General features: G+C 45.1%; 1 protein-coding gene across 1 annotated transcript in view; it reads right to left on the reverse strand.

Annotated features, from left to right (window-relative positions):
• DRC1 (dynein regulatory complex subunit 1) overlaps positions 1-18,068 on the reverse strand; it is a 47,071-nt gene that overhangs the window by 12,577 nt on the left and 16,426 nt on the right. The window contains exons 4-12 of the mRNA XM_024764458.1: positions 16,769-16,778; positions 16,499-16,682; positions 15,796-15,933; positions 14,708-14,794; positions 13,982-14,104; positions 5,861-6,000; positions 3,577-3,711; positions 3,005-3,237; positions 295-407 (exon numbers count right to left, since the gene is read on the reverse strand). Of these exons, the coding sequence (XP_024620226.1) occupies positions 295-407; positions 3,005-3,237; positions 3,577-3,711; positions 5,861-6,000; positions 13,982-14,104; positions 14,708-14,794; positions 15,796-15,933; positions 16,499-16,682; positions 16,769-16,778 (1,163 nt within the window). The remainder of the gene's footprint in view (positions 1-294; positions 408-3,004; positions 3,238-3,576; positions 3,712-5,860; positions 6,001-13,981; positions 14,105-14,707; positions 14,795-15,795; positions 15,934-16,498; positions 16,683-16,768; positions 16,779-18,068) is intronic.

The raw sequence follows: 18,068 nt of genomic DNA on the forward strand, positions 1-18,068 counted from the left end.
CTCTCGCAGAGGAGCAGTTGTTTAGCATTTCTTTTTTAATTAGCAGGAGCCCGTTGGCCGGCCTGGGCCAGGCTTGCTGACCACTAAGGTAGGTCCTGGTGACCAGCCAGGTCAGCTCTGGAGCACGACAGCCTCTCCACGACCCCACGAAGCCCAGGGGCCGCCCCCAGCACCACCCTGAGGGCCGGTCCACTCCTGCCTCCAGACCACCTCTGGCCCGTCCAGTGTCATCGAAAGCAGCCCTCGAGAAGGGCAGGAAGTCGGCCAAGCCACCCGCCAGGAGCCCAGCCTCACCGACTCGTCACACAGGAGCATCAGGATCTCCCTGGTAGTTTTCGCTGACACTTGCTTTGGCAGGTCCAGGTACGACCCTGGTTCTGAGGTGGCCTCCTCTGCCCCCTCCTCTTCTGCAGAGGGGCCATAGCGAGGAGAGAGAGAGGAAGAAAGAGAAGGTGACTCCTTGGGCTGCTTCCCTTTGAGGAACAGTCAAACGGCTTTCCTTGAGGAAACGTAGGCCTTAAAAGGCCTCTTTAAGGCACTAGCAAGTTTCTTTAGCTGAAGAAAAGTCTATCACATGGGGAGAACAAAAAGGGAGGTTGGGGGTCGAAATAAGAGACTATCCGGAGAATTCTGTCACCCTTGGCCAGCCTAGAAAGCCTCACTCTTCCCAGTTTCATCTACCCTGGAAACACCATACTCAAAACCCAGCCTTGACCAGGAAGTGGTACGGAGACCGTGAACCTGTTTGTTATTTGAGAGAGAACTCTAACACATCCACCGTGTGGTTTCTAAACCTGCAGAAGATTAGAAGCGGCCCATGAAAATGCAGGAAAAGTAGCTGCCTCACAGAAGAATAGTGTCAGCACGAACTGGCAGCGGGTAGCAGAGCAAAATTTTCCTTAATGAAAATTTTAAGTGTTTTATGCTATACATCCCTCAACTGAAAAGAGTAATAGAAATCATTGTACTGCCCAGGTTTTACTACTTGCTCAAAAGGTAAAACAAGATAATATATATGAAAAGATTTTGAAAAGGACAAGAGCCAATTGCTGGTGGAATGCAAAAATGGTACCATCCCTATGGAGCAATACCCAGAAAAATTACAGAGGCATTTACCCTTTGATCCCAACAATTCACAGGCAAAAACATGAAAACACAAATGCACAAAGCTGTGTATTACAGCAATATTCTAATAGCAAAAACGCAAAGGAAACTGGAGATATCCCAGATGACCACCAACGGAGGACTATTTGAATAATTATAGCCCAGTCACACAATAGAGCACCAGATAAAAAAGGAATGAAGAGTATTTCTTCTTCCTACTATAGGCTCATCTCCAGGATATATTGTACGTGAAGAAAGCAAGGTGGAGAAAAGCATATGTTCTCATTTACCTAAAAATTGGTTTATATAAAGACATACACAGTTGTTTATAATTTTAAAAAGTAACAGAAGGATAAACCATAAATTATTAAATAGTTACCTATAGGAGAGGGATGAGGGAGGATAAAAGCTATACTTTATTCAGTATAACTTTTCTGCACATTTGACTTTGGAAACGTAAATATTTTACATAATTATAAAAGAAAATTCAATTGTAAAAGAGCAAAATCACTAACAATCAACACTAACATGAAACAAAAAGACCTAAGCGTCTATACAGTTGGTGACATAACCACATAGAAAGCATTCCAAGTGATTTTAAAAGACAGTATCTGCCTGTACATCCCTAGCACGTTGTATCCTAAGAACAAAAAGAACTGCAAAAAAAGTTTAAACTCTTTTTAGTAATCATGTGTTAGTGGCAGGGTTGCTCTTTTATTCTGAGACTATTTTGTGGTACCGTAAAAACGTATATGAGTAATTATTTTGAAGGCACTGAGTATGAAGATTTTCAAGTTAGGAGAAAGGAGATACACTTTGATAAGGTTAAGTAAAAAATTCTGGCATCCTGATGATTAGGAAGCATTAGGATTATGTTTTAAAGATAAAATAAATCATGTATCATAAATACATGATTTATTTTATGTTTATCTTTAAAACGTAATCCTATACCCTCGGCTCACCCACTGAGAAGGCCTGGAAACAATGACCAATCAAAACAGTGAGCCCTCCAGCACCCAGACTATGGTTTCAAAATGCCATTCCCTATTTAAAAGGACAAAGTCTTCTTGGAGGAACAGCTGATTCCAGACTTGAAGCAGGAAAAACATCATGTGAGCCTGGAACATCTGGTCATTCTGGAAAGCCATGAAGCTATCAAAGACTGCTGGGGTTGTGTCGAAAGGACCCAGAAGCCGACATGGCCAAAGATGGAATAAGTAGAGCATTAGTAAGGATGATAACTGTAGTAAACCGAAACATCACATTTATTTAAACCCATGTGTTCATAAGGAAAAATTTAAATAAAACCTCATTGGTCACCTTTAGAAGATGCTAGAGCCCCCGTCTATTTATTCTGAAGGCTAGCAAACAGAAAAAAAACTAAACACTCTCCTGCTTTTCCTGTGCAAACTGTATCTCAGGGTAGCAAATAGCTGACGGGGACAAGATTCTCTTTTCAGAAGGGTTCCAGCTAATAAATGAAGGCGGAATGATGGAACTGAGAACACCATTTTGCTGCAATCCCTAATGCAGTTAATGGATCTTAGACAATGGTTATCAATGGTTGCTAACATCACAAAGGGAGACAACTTGGCATCAGTTTACCCCAATGGAGGCAGGCAACAGTGTATATAGGAAAACTAAAGTGAACTTGAATCTGATCAAGCTTCTAGATCTAACTACCAGTTTATAATACAGGGGAGAAGGTAAAGCTATAAATTAGAGGAAACTTAAAAGTCAACCAATCATGCTCTCTGGACCTCTTAAGCTATGAAACCTTATCCCCCAGATAAGGGAACTGCTTTCAGTTCCCTTATCTGTAAAAGGAGTGGGTTGACCCGATGTTCTCAGAGGGCCCCTCCACTCCAGCTCGAAGATGCTATGACTCTGTTCCAGTCACCTGCTTCCATCAGCACTTCCTCTAAGATTTGTGTGGCCGACTTCCGCTGCTGCTGAGAAATTGGTCCCACATTCTTCAGGAACCAGAAGTCAGGTGCTGTCCAGGGGAGCCCCAGGTGATGGGTATGGATGACCCTGTCTACATCAAAGGCTCTGCTTATCAGATCTTTTGCCTCCTCTTCATTCATCAGCCAAATCTCCCGAAACTGCTTGTCATCAATGAGAGCGAAATGCCTGTGAAGGAGAGTTATTGACCAGGGCCAGCTGATTCTAGTGCCAGGCCAGCCCCCGTCCCCACCCCCAATTAGCAGCAGGGCAAGGACCAAGGCAGAGCTGTGGGAAATCCTGAGCCTGGCCCAATCCCTGAGCCCCTGATTCTCACCTGTGAGAACAAGGCAGGTGACATGCAAGTAAAGGGACAGGAAAGACAGCACAAAGGATTCTCTGGTGCCCTGGTCCAGCTCCCAAGAAGCAGGTGATATCAAAGTCTGATGAAATCACCACCGCTACCAGCTCTACCCCTGCAACCTCTATCCTAGGGCCCATGCCTTGGGACCCACGTCCCTGAAATACCTCATGGCTTTCTGCATCTCCTTGAATTGCATCACAAGGCGTTTGTAGTCTGAGGTTAGGGACTGGTTCTCCTCCTGAAACTGCTTTACCTGCTTGTTATATTTTGATCTCAGATTGTTAAGTGCATCATGAAGGCTGGGTTGAAGAGGAAAAAAACCGTTAGCCTGCAGCTGAACAGAAGCTACAGTGCATGTTCCTCTTATCTGCTATCTAAATCTAGGCTCAGACTTGTGGAAGGTTGGGGTGGTGGGGGAACCCTCCCAGATATTTCCCCAAACACAGCTCCAGCTGTGATCAAGGAAACACAAGCAACAGGAGGAGATGGGATCATCCGGAACTAAATGCATTTAAAACAATCCATGAGCCCAAACCCACCAAGAGGCAGCCTCTTATTCAACACTGTGACTAAATCTTCCTCAGCACAGCACTTGTCAGGGTCCACACCTCATGCTGACTCACAGATTTAAACAACCTACCTCAACTTCTGAAACGAGGAAAACAGAAAGAAAAGAAGTAAAACTGCATCACAAGCCCATGATGTATGAGTCCCCCATCCCGAAAGAGCTGATACTGTTAACGAGTCCAATAACTCATTCACTCACTCACTCATTCATCAAACAGGAAAGGTCTCTTTTGTGCCAAGGATATGTTTGAATACCAAGATGAATACAAGGATATGTCTGAGTACAAAACACTATCAGTCCAGCCAGAGACAAAGACAAACGTTAATTACAGAACTGTGTGAAGAGTGCTACAGAAGAGTTCCACACAGGGTGCCAGGGGAACCTGGCTTGCAGGAGAGGGGAGTGGTCAAAGGTTCCAGCACCAGGAGACAGAGCTATGACCTGCCCAGAGCACCATGAACACAGTCGGGCCACCGATGCCCAGCTCCCCGCTAATAGCTCTGTATATAGAAACTTGTCAGATGAAATACACAGGCATGGCTTCTAGACCCAAGACCAGACTTCAGACTTTGCGTTCCTGAACAGACATCTTATGTCAATGCCTCACTTACACAGGCACAGGAAGGTTTGAGGACTGACATAGTTCCAGTTTAAAAATTCTAGGGACTTCCCTGGTGACACGATGGCTAAGAACCCGCCTGCCAGTTCAGGGGACACGGGTTTGATCCTGGTCCGGGAAGATCCCACATGCTGTGGGACAAGTAAGCCCGTGCACCACGACTACTAAGCCAGCACTTTAGAGCCCACGAGCCACAATTACTGCAGCCTGTGCTCTCTAGGGCTCACGTGCCACACTACTGAGCCCATATGCTGCAACTACTGAAGCCCGTGTGCCTAGAGCCCGTGCTCCGCAGCAAGAGAAGCCACTGCGATGAGAAGCTCGCGCACCGCAATGAAGAGTAGCCCCCGCTCGCCGCAACTAGAGAAAGCCTGCGTGCAGCAACGAAGACCCAATGCAGCCAAAAAAAAAAACAGAAATAGAAATTTCCCTCTTAGGCATTATTCTGAAATAATAAGAAGGTCTCTAAAACACACTGATCATCCCTATTTTCATATCCAGAAAATGAGACATTCTGTAAGATAACTGGCTCAGACTTTTGAGCAAATAACTGGCTCCACCCCCCACACACACATACATCAAGAGAAGAGGATACGATAAGTATATAAGTATCATGTAAAAAGGAGGTTGGCAGGTGGAGGGATCCGGGGGTCTCATAGATCAGAGAGACTTAAGGAACTTAGTTTAACAGCCTGATGCAATGCCTGGACCTAGATGAGGTGCTAATTTGGATAAACCTACTCTAAAGGATATGTTTGGACAACTAGGGAAACATGAATGTGATCCAGATATTTAGATGAAATGAAATTTACTGAAATGGAAAGGCAGAGGTTACTGACTTTAAAAAAAGGCAGATTGCAAAACAATAGTTGCAGTATGATGTCATATCTATATCTATCTGTATACCTAGAGAGAGGGAGAGAAAGAGATACACTTAGGGCTTCCCTGGTGGCGCAGTGGTTGAGAGTACTTGTACGTGCATGAGGAAATTCTGGACAAAACAAAAGAAATGAATAATGGTCACAGAGGTGGGACAGAGGACCCAGATAAAGGAGGGATGGGAGACAGACTTTTTGCTGTAAACTCTTTTCGGGGTGTGGGGAGGGTAGAACCAGTTGAATGTTTCCCCCCCCCAAAAAAAATATTTTAATAAGAATTGGTTATATTTTTAACAGTTTCTACTCCTACAAAAGAGTACATACCCATCCCTCTTTTCAGCACAGAAAGGCCCAGAACAAAGACGCTCTGCACACTAGCTTACCAGTTGATCTTCCTCTTTTGCTGGGATTTAATCACTGTGTTTTCTTCATCTCTCTTCTTCAGCACCTGGAAGCTGTACTCTAACTTCTCTTGATTTAGCTGATAAGTTGCTTTCATTTGCTGAAGCTGTTGCTCAAGAATCTAAAGTTAAAGTTTAAAAAAATAATCCTAATTGGCCCTGGTACAATTTATCATGCATGAGGGTCCCTGGTTGTTTGTTCTGGAGTCGTATCAGAGGAACCTTAGGACAAGTCAACACCTGAATTCTTAGAAAATTTATCATTAGAGGCAAACTAAAGGTCAACTAGAAAAAATACAAATCATTCAAGTGCAAGCTAAAGCCTACGTACTTAAAGTCTAAGAGAGATCAGAGTTAGACCACAGTTCAAGTACAGCTACCTCTCATGCTCTGCTCCAGACCCTTCAGAGAACAAGCAGCCTCACTAGAAAAACCATAAGAGTTAACATGGCCACAAAAAACCTGCAAGGTCCCCACTCTGACCTTCCGGTTGTCAATGTCAGTGTTTAGCAAACCGTGTTCATTTTAAAGGAGGATACAGGCAACCATCCTTACTATTTGGATCATCATTAGTTGTGTTCATTCATTCAGCAAATATTTATCGAGTGCCTATTGTATGTCTGATGCTTTTCGAGGTGCTGCTGGGAAAACACAGGTGAAAAAGGCCCAGTCCTTCCCTGTCTAGGAGAGGGACAGATGAACAAGCACTGGTGACAAGAAGCAAGATCAGGGTAAGCACAGGTATGGGACCAACGAGAGGAGGGCTCTCCCGGGCCCTGAGGGCAGGGCAGGCGTCCCTGAAAAGATGGCATTCGCATGTCTGAGGCCTGGAGAATGAGTAGGAGTTACTCAGGTGGAGGGGAGAGAGGTCTAGAGAGGCAAGGGAAAGCCAGGTGCTTTGGGGAAACCACGAGCAGTTTAGGACGTGAGGTATGAAGCAGGGAGGGAATGATAGAGATGAGGCTGACAGAACAGCAGGGCCTGACGGAGCTAGGAGTCTAACGCTTTATCCTTGAAGGCAAAGGAGGGCCACTAAGACGTTAGGGGGAAGAGTGGAATTACTGGTCCACGCAGGGTAGAAAGATCCTTCTGCAGCTGGTGAAAAGGATTAGGGAGGGGCAAGGCTGGAACAGGGCAAATACTGGCTCGCTCCTGCCTTTCTCGAACGGAGGTGCAGCAATGGAGGATGCAATTACGTACAATCAGATCTGGATAAGGAAGCCATGTGACATGCCACATACCACACTCTTTCAAGCCTCCTTCCCATCTCCCTCCACTCGACTACAGACCCTTGCCAAGGAGTCAACAGAGGAAGGAAGAGCTTCCAGACTGCTCTGGGTCATCCTCAAGGAGCAGAACTGGCCAGGAGGTGATAAACAGGAGAACAAAGGCGATCACCCATCATCAGAGGGTTAGTCATTCCCACCTTCCCTGTGGAGTCGGTGATCCCCACACTGTAACTGAGGGAATTAGTCACCTCAGGATCTGTTTAGCTACCCCCGAGATTTTAAATTTTCCATTATGGGACGAGAATTGAACATCTCCTTCAGAACAGAAGGCCTGTTCTATCTCTTCTTTAACAGGTGGTCAGTGAAGAACCATCTTGGTCACCAGGATGATAACTAATAGTACCTCTCAATTTCTCCACTTTCAGTCAAATTTTTATTTACTTTTTTCTAGTTATATGCTTTTCTTTGCAAAAACTTTTCCTCATTGTGAAAGTAATATTTGCTCATTGTAGAAAACACAGAAAGTACAGTAAAGGATAAAGAAGGAGACATAGGAGAAGGAGGAAGAAAAACTACCCATAATTCCACCTCCCAAAGGCAACTTCTGTTGACATATTGGCCTGTTCCTTTCCAGTGTTCCTTACATAATTGAGATCCAACTATACCTACAATTTTATATCCCACTTTTCTCCTTTACTATTACAACTTAAGAATTTTCCATGCCAATCAAGTTTTATTAATATAATTTTAATGGTGCATACTTTTATATTATAATTTACCCTATAGGAAATATTTATGTTTACCATATACCATAATGTTTTACCATTTCCCTACAGTATATACATTAACAAATGTATAAATACATTACATTGTTTTGATAATCTTCAATATTATAAAATAATGGTGGGAAGAATTACATTTAAAACTTTGGGGGTATTTTGTTTATTTCCTTAAGGTAGGTTCTCAGAAGTGAAGTTCAAAGTCTCTCCACAAAGCCATTTACAGTTCACACCCCACTGGCCGTGTGCAAGTACCCGCTTCCCCGCCCCCCGTCAGCTCTCAGCACTGCGCAGGGCAGGCCCAGCCCTTGGGTGGGGAGCTGTCGGGAGCCGCACCGCACTCCTCCTGAGCAGGATTAAAGTTTAATTTAGAAATTCCTGACTTGCATATTATCCCAAAGAGCCTATGGAAGGTTCTGAAGGCATAGCCTCAGCTCAAGTGCAATTATCTGGGGTGGTCCCAGCCTGAGCCACTGCTCCGGGCCCTGGTCCCTTCTAGGGATGACTGTGAGTGCCGAGTGGGGAAAGGGACTCTCAGCAATTCTTCCTACAAAGTCACGATGATTTATGCCGCCGTGCTCCAAACGAAACCAGCCCACTACTTCAAGTGTGCCCAGCCCTGGACACCGGGGAGGCCATTCGTCAACGTGGCTTGGCACAGAAGCACAATAGAAAAGCTCCTTGTTGGATGGCGACAATCTGAGAAAGGGTGAACACTCACAGGGAAGGAGGGTCTCCAGAGCTGCTCTGGATTTGGAATGACAATGAATGAGTACCAGGCTTTGCTGGGACGGAGGCGCCCAGGAGCCCCATGACCCTGAGTGCCCGGGTGTCTGCTCTGACCATGTCCGGTGACCTCCTTCTTCCCAGAGCTTTGCAATGAGCCCCTGTCACTGAAACAGAATTTCCCAAACTTACTTGGCCATAGAACAGTTTTTATACTTATAACACAGCAGGAGCACATGAGTTATAAATGTGAGAGCCCTACCATATGAATTCTCGTGTGAATTTCATTCAAAAGGCAGATTATTACATAATAATAATCATGAAAATGGACTCTATTTTTCCTACATAACACATCTTGAAAGAAAAAAATATCACTGGCTTCACTTTTTTGGTTGGTCTTGTGAAACCACCACCAATATTTCACCTAGCTGAACACAGTTTACAAAACTCTGAACAAAAGTAATTAGGCCACGTCTTTTCCTTTGTGACCTGAAGGAACTTATTAGCACCACACTCTAACCAACTGAGCTAAGCAGCCACCCGACGGGGCCTGAAAGACCTTAAATCTGAGCTGATTTTATAGACAAATATATATATATATATAATAATTATAATCCGTCACCTGACTGTTTTAATTTACAGTTTTCCGCTTGGGCAGGCAGTTGAATTGTATTCGCCGATTTTATTTCCTCTTGTTGGAAACATTTGCCCCTGCTCTTTGCTAATGCTCTTAGGGAACTGACGCCTGGAGGAACGAGCGCTGCAGCACACACACAGATCAGATGAGCCCTCCCTTCACCTCCGCTCTGTCCCAAGACCACCACAGGGCGCTTCACGTTCGTGATGCCACTTAGGAGTGGCTGGCAGCGCTGTTGATGAATTTACAGAGCTAATCACGGTCTCCTGCCTCGTGCAGTTCCGCGTCTACAGCAGGCAATTACGTGAATTCTGTTACTCACTATTTGTTTGCAACACCTTCTGCTCGTGATAATTTTAGTACCGGTGACTCTATTGTTAATTATCACAGGTTTTAGTCTCAATATATAGCTGTCCTTGATTGTCATACATTGAGTATAGTTTCATATTAAAAAATTGTAATCTGAAGCGAAAGAGTGGCATGGACATATATACACTACCAAACGTAAAATAGATAGCTAGTGGGAAGCAGCTGCATGGCACAGGGAGATCAGCTCGGTGCTTTGTGACCTCCTAGAGGGGTGGGATAGGGAGGGTGGGAGGGAGGGAGACGCAAGAGGGAGGAGATATGGGGATGTATGTATACGTACAGCTGATTCACTTTGTTATAAAGCAGAAACTAACACACCGTTGTAAAGCAATTATACTCCAATAAAGATGCTAAATAAAATAAAGTTTAGATATTTTTAATACCAAAAAAATTATAATCGATCTTGTTAAATGCTTGTGCTTATTATTCAATTATCCAAAGGTATTTTGCAAAGTTGTACTCCGTGTTCCCAAGACTAATGGCAAAACATCATGGTTAGTTTGGGGGAATAATTTATAAAGATTACAATCTAACCTGCCACAAAAATCCTTCAATGTTGCACGTACTCCAGGTGTTGATCGCACCTCCCTTTTCCCCTCTTTTTCCTGGGGCAGTAGGAGCAAGGAAGCTGCTTTCTGGAGCCATCTCCTACCCTGGGCTGATGCCGCCAGTTGCCAATACTGCCCCAGCAGAATGGAAATTTAGAACAGCCTTTCCCTCTGGCCTTCTCAGCTGATTCTAAAGACCCCACTGAGCCTCTTTATCACCGATCTCAACCCTGTGGGGATGGGAGGGAACTCCTGGATTCCATTTGGAACTGCAGACTCTCCATCCCACACTCTTGCTTACCCTTTTCTTCCCTGTTGCTCACTCTTTTATACTATTTATGTAGCTTGCTTTCTCGCTCAAAAGATTGTAAATTCCTTAAGGACAGAAATTGTATCTTATTTATTTTTATGCTTTGCACCCTGTAAGTTCACAATACTTGTTAAATAAATAACTTGTACTTAACTTTTTGTGATGAATATCCTGGTATTAAAGTTGAACTAAACCATTTCACAATTTTAAATGAGCAGGTAAGGCCTAAAAATAAAAAGCATTTGCTTCCTGCATCAAGAACTAAGTGTGTCTATCAGCTTTACTTTGGGCTGGTGGCAGCAGTGGTAAAATCTTCATTCATTGCTAGTGTGACCTTGCTAGCAGCAAGCACTTGAAAAGTGCATCTTCTTATTTTTACTTCTTATGCTTCACCTATCAAACCACATCTATGTGTATTGGATCCTTTGTATTTTTGTGGTTTGCAAAAATTTTAGTTCCGTATTTTAGACCTGACACAGTGCTATGAATTAGTGTTAGGAATTGAGCTGCAGGCCGTTATCTTTTTGACAAAAATCGACACTATTTAACTTTACTATCTAGTGAATACAGCTCAGAGGCACTATGATAAAGTTCAGTCTACTAAAATATTCCATATATTGCAATATGGGTAATCCCTGATTTGATTACCTTCTCCCAGCTAAAGGGTGGAGTGTGGTACAGTATACTCAACTCTAACACAGGAGGGAACTGTTACACAGAGGAACTGCACACACTTTCCCACTCTGAGAATCTCCATCTGCCTGCCGCCTGCATACCCACACTCCACTGTTAGTCCATCCAGACAGAGGGAGCCAGGAAAGGCAGGTCTCCCAGGCTACCTGCCTCTCTGCCCCTCACCTCCGTAGTCTTACCCCCTAACCTCTATAATCTCCCCATGTCCCAGAATTTTTTGGCTTTGTTCAAGTATTTGAACATTGGATTAAGAACATGAGGTTCCGCTCCTACAGCTCTATAGCAAAAGAGTACTCAGTTAGAAAATGGGGGACTTCCCTGGTGGCGCAGTGGTTGAGAGTCCGCCTGCCGATGCAGGGGACACGGGTTCGTGCCCCGGTCCGGGAAGATCCCACATGCCGCGGAGCGGCTGGGCCCGTGAGCCATGGCCGCTGAGCCTGCGCGTCCGGAGCCTGTGCTCCGCAACGGGAGAGGCCACAACAGTGAGAGGCCCGCGTACCGCAAAAAAAAAAAAGAAAATGGGCAAAGGACCTGAAGAGCCATTTCTCCAAAGAAGATATGCAGATGGCCAACAGGCATATGAAAAGGTGCTCATCACTAATCATCAGGGAAATGCAAATCAAAACCACAATGAGATATCATCTCACACCTATTAGCATGGCTGTTTATCAAAAAACAAAGGACGGCAAGTGTTGGCAAGGATGTGGAGAAAAGAGAATCCTTCTGCGCTGCTGGTGGGAATGCAAATTGGTGCAGCCGCTAAGGAAACAATATGGAGGTTCCTCAAAAAATTAAAAATAGAACTACCATTTGATCCAGTAATCCCACTTCTGGGTATATACCCAAAAAAATTGATCTCGAAGAGCTACCTGCACTCCCACATTCACTGTAGCATTATTCCCAATAGCCACGGTAGAGAAACAACCTAAATGTCCGATGAAGGACTAATGGATTTTTTTAAAATGGTATATATACAATGACATATTATTCAGCCTTAAAAAGAAAAAGGAAATCCTGCCATTTGTAGCAACATAAATGGACATGCAGGACGTTATGTTAAGTGAAATAAGCCAGACACAGAAAGACAATGATCTTTGTAAGTGCAGGATCTCACTACATGTAGGATCTAAAATAATCAAACTCCTAAAAGCAGAGAGTAGAATTTGCTAGGAGGGACTGCCGGGGGCTGGAGGAGGGGAAGATGAGGAGGTACTGGTCAAAGGGTGCAAAGTTTCAGTTATGTAAGATGAATAAATTCTGGAAATGTACAACAGAGGGCTTATGATTAACAATACTGTACTGTATATTTAAAAATTTGCTAAGAGGGTAGATCTTATATTAAAGGTCTTTACCACAAAAGGAAAAACAAAACAAAAGAACAACAAAAAAGAACATGAGTTTCCATGATTTCACTGTTTGAGGCCAACAGTATGTACTTTTGTCATATAAATGATCGTAGAATCAAGATAACTTGAGAAAGCTTAACAATAGCCATTTTCATTAAAAGTGTAATGTGTACAGCCTGCAGAAGCAGTGCGGCTTTCTTACAGACTTCTACTGTCCTTTGTCTAACGCTCAGTTCCGTGACATTAATATAAGAAAGGCTTGAGAAAATTCTCAACTGGAAAAATATTTGTAATCTAATAGGGTTTGGGGGCGGGGGTTGCTTTTGTTTAGGCCTTGTCTTGTGGCTTTCGGGATCCTAGTTCCTGACCAGGGACTGAACCCAAGGCCATGGCAGTGAGAGCGCCCAGTCCTAAGCACTGGACAGCCAGGGAATTCGCTAACAGGGTTTTTTAATTTAACCTCGTTATATAAAGCTACAGGAGGAGTTAAGACGTGAAATTCTACCAAAGACTGTGTGGAAAAGCTTTAATCTAACACGTTTTTCTAGATAAAGCCTGAAATGAATAGAACATGAACATGCTTGAATATTAAGACACAATTACATTACATCATCTAAATATAATTAGGGATGATTTTTTTTTTTTTAACTGATGTTGAAATACAGAATCCTAGGTTTGGAAACAACTTAAGAAACCAGAAAAATCTAACCTCCTTCCCACGGCAGGAATCCTTCTTCTACACTGAAGACAGACATAGTCATTCAGCCTGCGAATACTTTATGAGATAAGGGACTCTTTGTTTTGTGGGCTGACCCTTTTCTGTATTAGACAGTTCTAAGTATGAGGAGGTTCTTTCTGATGGTGAGTCAGAACCTGCCTTACTGCTATGTTCACCCATCAGTCAGGGGGCTGTTTGGCACGTTGGGAAGGATACAGGCTACTGAGGCACACAGAACTGGGTTTCAATACAGGGCTTACCACTTACCAGATAAGTAGCCTTGTCTCTGAGCCTCACTTTCCTCGTGTATAAAATGCCATTAGTGATTTCTCCCCTTCACGTGACTGTGAGGGTTAGAGATACTGTGTATTAAGTGTCTGGGATACGGTAGACACACATTGGGCGGTGGCTGTCCTAGCACTGGCCGTGTGACACAGCTAGCTACCTGACCCTAGGGCCATTTTCCCTTCACCCTGCGAAAATACACAATTCTCTCAACGGTCCCGCACGTGCCATGGTGTCCAGACCCCTTCAGCATCTTGGCAGTTTTCCACTGGTTTATTAAAGAAAGCATTCCTCCACGTGTATCCTGTACATGAGCTCCTTCAAAGACGATCATTTAAAAGAGAGCAGATAACAAGTAGGTACTGGTTGAATGGACTAGCTCTAGAATATTATGGGTGGTTGCTAAGGAAGAGACATTCACAGGTGCTCTCCGCCTGCTGAGCCGCCCAGACGCAAGTCACACCTGCACGTCCTGCTCCAGCTTGATCTTGATCGTGTTGTACTCTTCGCAGTCCCAGATCCTCTGTTTGTTGAGCTGCTTCTCGTGGTCCTCCACTTTCTTGATGCGGTTCATAAGATACTCCAGCTGAAGGCACAGGGAGACAAGGGGAAGGGCAGGTCCCGTCCCTGTTCCGACTGTGGAGGGAGTGTGTCTGCCCTCAGAACCCCTGTGCCCCAAGGCTTTGAACTCCCAGGTTATGGCTTGTATTGCCTAATGGGGTTCTACTCCAGAAACTCTAAGAGGAAGGCAGACCCTGCAGTCAGACATTTGTATTTCTAAAAAAAAAAAAAAAAAAAAAACCCAGTGGATCTTGGTCATATTATTTCTTTGTTCTTTACGTCTCTGAAATAAAGCGAAAACCCCACACCCTTTAAAATGTGTCTTAAAACATCATCGTGGGCGGCAAATAGCCATGGTTGGGGGAGATACCCAGGAAATAAAGTAGAGGGTGGGAGGACTGTGGAAACCACAGCGGGCTACACGGGTGGTACTGACCACCACCACGAGAGGGCGCCATCCGCAGTCCCCGCTGGTTAACTAACTGGCAGGTGCAGTCAGGGACGTTGGCCACGGCACTCCTCCCCAAGGTCCAAGAAGGCTAGCAAATTCAGCCCCAAGAGGAGTCACCCCAGACCCCCTGGACCACCCTTGACACCCCTGCCCCTCCCCCATCGGCCACCCCTTGACCTCTTTGGCACTGTGAGCCTGCAGGGCCTGCTCCCATTTCTTCTTATTGCTGGTCAGCAGCTCCTGTCGCTCCACCTCAAATGCTTTCTGCGACCCAGAAGGAAAAGGGCTCTTGTGTCTGTTTTAATTAGGCAGGTCCCACAGCATCAAAGAGATCTCAGACAACAGCACCAGTGCCACATTGCCACCCACAAAGTCAAATCGACTTGCCAAGTTTCATGCAACCAAAAGACTGTGGAATGTGTTGCGTGGAAAGTGTTACGAAATCTATGCTTCACGCAGACTGTGAGAGGAAACGTGCCAGCTTCCCTGTGTCAACTGGATAAGCGAGGCAGGAAGCCAGCGCCTTGCAGTCACAGGGCCAACCCTGGCATGTCTTCAGCCGGGACTCGGGTTCGAGCATTGCTATGGCTGGGGTTCCCATGAAGCAAAGGCAGCATGGAGCTCACAGAACAGGGGATGGGGTAGACTCAGGAATGCAGAAATGAGTCTGTAATAATCCAAAGAGACAGGCCCCCACCTCTGGGCTCTCTTCCATTTTGGAAAGGTCTGTCTCGATCTCAATCCTTAACATTTCATGCGAATCCAGAATATTGGATCCTGGATCCTGTTTGGCACACCCCTTTCCTCTCCCTCCATCCCTGACTGTCATAAACACATCAAATAAATGGCTCACAAATGCCTGTTGCTTCTGGAGCACTAATCTCCCTCCTCCACGCCTCTTACCCCTCTTTTATTTTCTTTCCAAGTGCCTATCACACCTGTCAACTTATATACTTAGTAATTTATCTCTATTGTCTAGCTGTCTCCTGCTAGAATACAGGCTTCATCCAGGACTTTGTCCGTGGTTGTATCTCCAGCCCCTGGCACAGTGCTTGCCATTTAGTAGACACTTGCATATTTGTCGGAGGAGTGAATGTATCAATAAGTAAGTAAATGAAACGCTAGAGTAGAGACAGCAATGAGAGGACCAAGACATCTGGGGGCCCTCCCTGGGTGGTTAGGCCACAGGCAGCCACCTCCCAGGGGCCTCCTCCCAAGGGCCTCCCAGGGGCAGAGGGCAGCTCTCTCGCATGCCACCACCTCACCTCGATGTATTGGAGCTCCTGGCGAAAGGTTTTCATCACACTTTTCACCTGTTCTTCCATCCTCTCCAGGAGCAGGCAGATGTCACCCGACTGTCTCTTCCAATCCTTCACGTACTGATCATGCTTTGTTTCTAACTCCTAGAGAAGAGCACGTCAAAGGCTGGTCATCAACTGAGACAGAAGCCAGAAGTTGCCAGCCACGCCTCACCCTGGGGCGGTGGCGGGGTGGGTGGGGGGTGGGGGACTCCTCCCATCAGCATCACGCACTAGGAATTATAACTGCACAACGGGAAGGTGCTCGGGAGAGGCTGGGGTGTCTGGAGGCCACGGGCTCAGCTCGGGGCAAAGCCTCAACGAGCAGCACAGGATCAGACCCCTCAATGACTACTTGCTGCAAATCTCCCTGCAGCCTCCCAGAAAGCCCAGGGTGCTCCAGCTAAGCAATGAATAATATCCTGTGACAAGCCATGATGGAAAAGAACATGAAAGAGAGTGTATATATACGTATAAGTGAGTCACTTTGCTGTACAGCAGTAATGAACACAACCATACTTCAATAAAAAGTAAATTAAAAAAAAGTGTATTGCCTGAGCTATATCGCATTCTGGGTAACGAAGTAAAGCCTCGGCCTTTCTCCATTCAGGAGAAGCTAACATCCCCCAGCTCCATCCCTGGCAGCCAGGACCGAGGGCCAGGCTCTTGCCTGCTGTAACTCGCTGATCAGCTTGTTCTTATCTTCTACCAGCCCAGCGCAGTGCACCTGCTGGGCGTTGAGCATTTCCCACAGCTCCTGGGGGATCCTCTTCTGTTTGCTCTCCTCCCACTTCATGGCGATCTCATCAAATTTGTCCTGACTGGTCTTGACCTCATTCTCCAGCTTTTCAAGTCTGCAAATACAAACAGCCCAGCTCCTGAGGCTGCCTTCCAAGAAAGCAGGCTGGTTCTCTAGGGTCTGTAAAACAGGCCCGGGTACCCAGCTCTGCCTGAAAACCAAACCGGGCTCTGAGAAATCTGCTTTTAGTTTAATGCTTGACTCCAAGTTACTGAGACCAAATAAACAAAGTGACACATAACAAAAATGGATCAACATTAAGGCTGTACACACACACACACACACACAGAGATCAAGAGTCAATTTGTCACATACTTCTAAGATGGTGACACACAGCAGTTAACCACTTGGTCACAAGTCCCATAGGTTGTGTTCAAATACTGATTTTGCTACTTGGCTCTCAACATTAGAGAAATTGCTTAACTTCTGCAGGCCCCATTTTTCTCATCTGTAGAATAGAGAGGATGAAAGGATCGACTGTTGACAAAAAATGCACAACGTGAGAGTTGCGAGTTAAGTTTTATCTGGGGCCAAATGAGGACTGCAGCCCGAAAGACAGAGTTTCAGATAACTCTGAGAAATCGCTCCTGGGAGGCGCTGGGAGGAGCCTGGATAAATAGGAGTTTTGCAGGTAGTTGGGAACGTCAAAAGATTATTGTTAAAGGAAACCAGGTATCCCAAGCTAAGGAATTTAGCGCTTTTCTATGTATAGGAAGATGCAAGAGTCTGGGCTCACTCAAATCATTCCTTTGATATGCATCTCAGCTATCTGGGGCCAGCATCGTGACACATCCTGAGTTTCCTCAGGGCTCACTGCAGGGAGTGGCTGCAGTCTGATGGCTGCTAGATGACAGGTATTCTTTTCAACCCTGAGTCTCCTCAGGGCTCACCGGCTCACGCTGGAGGGCCGCAATCGTTGATGACTGTGACATCCTTTGTTTATTAATATGGCAGGAAATATTCCATTTATAAATATTCCATTCCAATCACTACCTTCCTATGGCTGTTGTCAGGATTAAATAAAATTATTCCCAGCACAGTAGTCACTTAACAGATGGCACTCATTATTTTTTACTATTGACATGACCTCAACTGTCTGGCCATTCCTCTCCCAAATTACCAATAAATGACCAGTGGAACATACAAAAAAGAAAACTCCACCATTAGTAATGGAAAATAGAGATGATCTCCCAGAATTCCAGAAATTCCAAAGAAACCATGTGATGGAGAACACTGAGGACGGACGGGGCTGGATAGAAAGAGGTATTAGGGCTGAGATGTGAGGCCCCTTCTGAGGACATATGCCTGCGACCCTCTCCCAAATTTAACAGACTGTCCTTCTATGAGACTGTCTCCAAACGAGGGTTCAAACTCCCTTAAGGACAAGAATCACAACATAATTATCTTATGATCCCCTTCTCCTTCCCACCTTCCAAGCTAG

Source organism: Neophocaena asiaeorientalis, unplaced genomic scaffold (genome assembly GCF_003031525.2).
Source record: "Neophocaena asiaeorientalis asiaeorientalis breed wild unplaced genomic scaffold, Neophocaena_asiaeorientalis_V1.1 scaffold345, whole genome shotgun sequence".
In the NCBI taxonomy this organism is placed as follows: domain Eukaryota; kingdom Metazoa; phylum Chordata; class Mammalia; order Artiodactyla; family Phocoenidae; genus Neophocaena; species Neophocaena asiaeorientalis.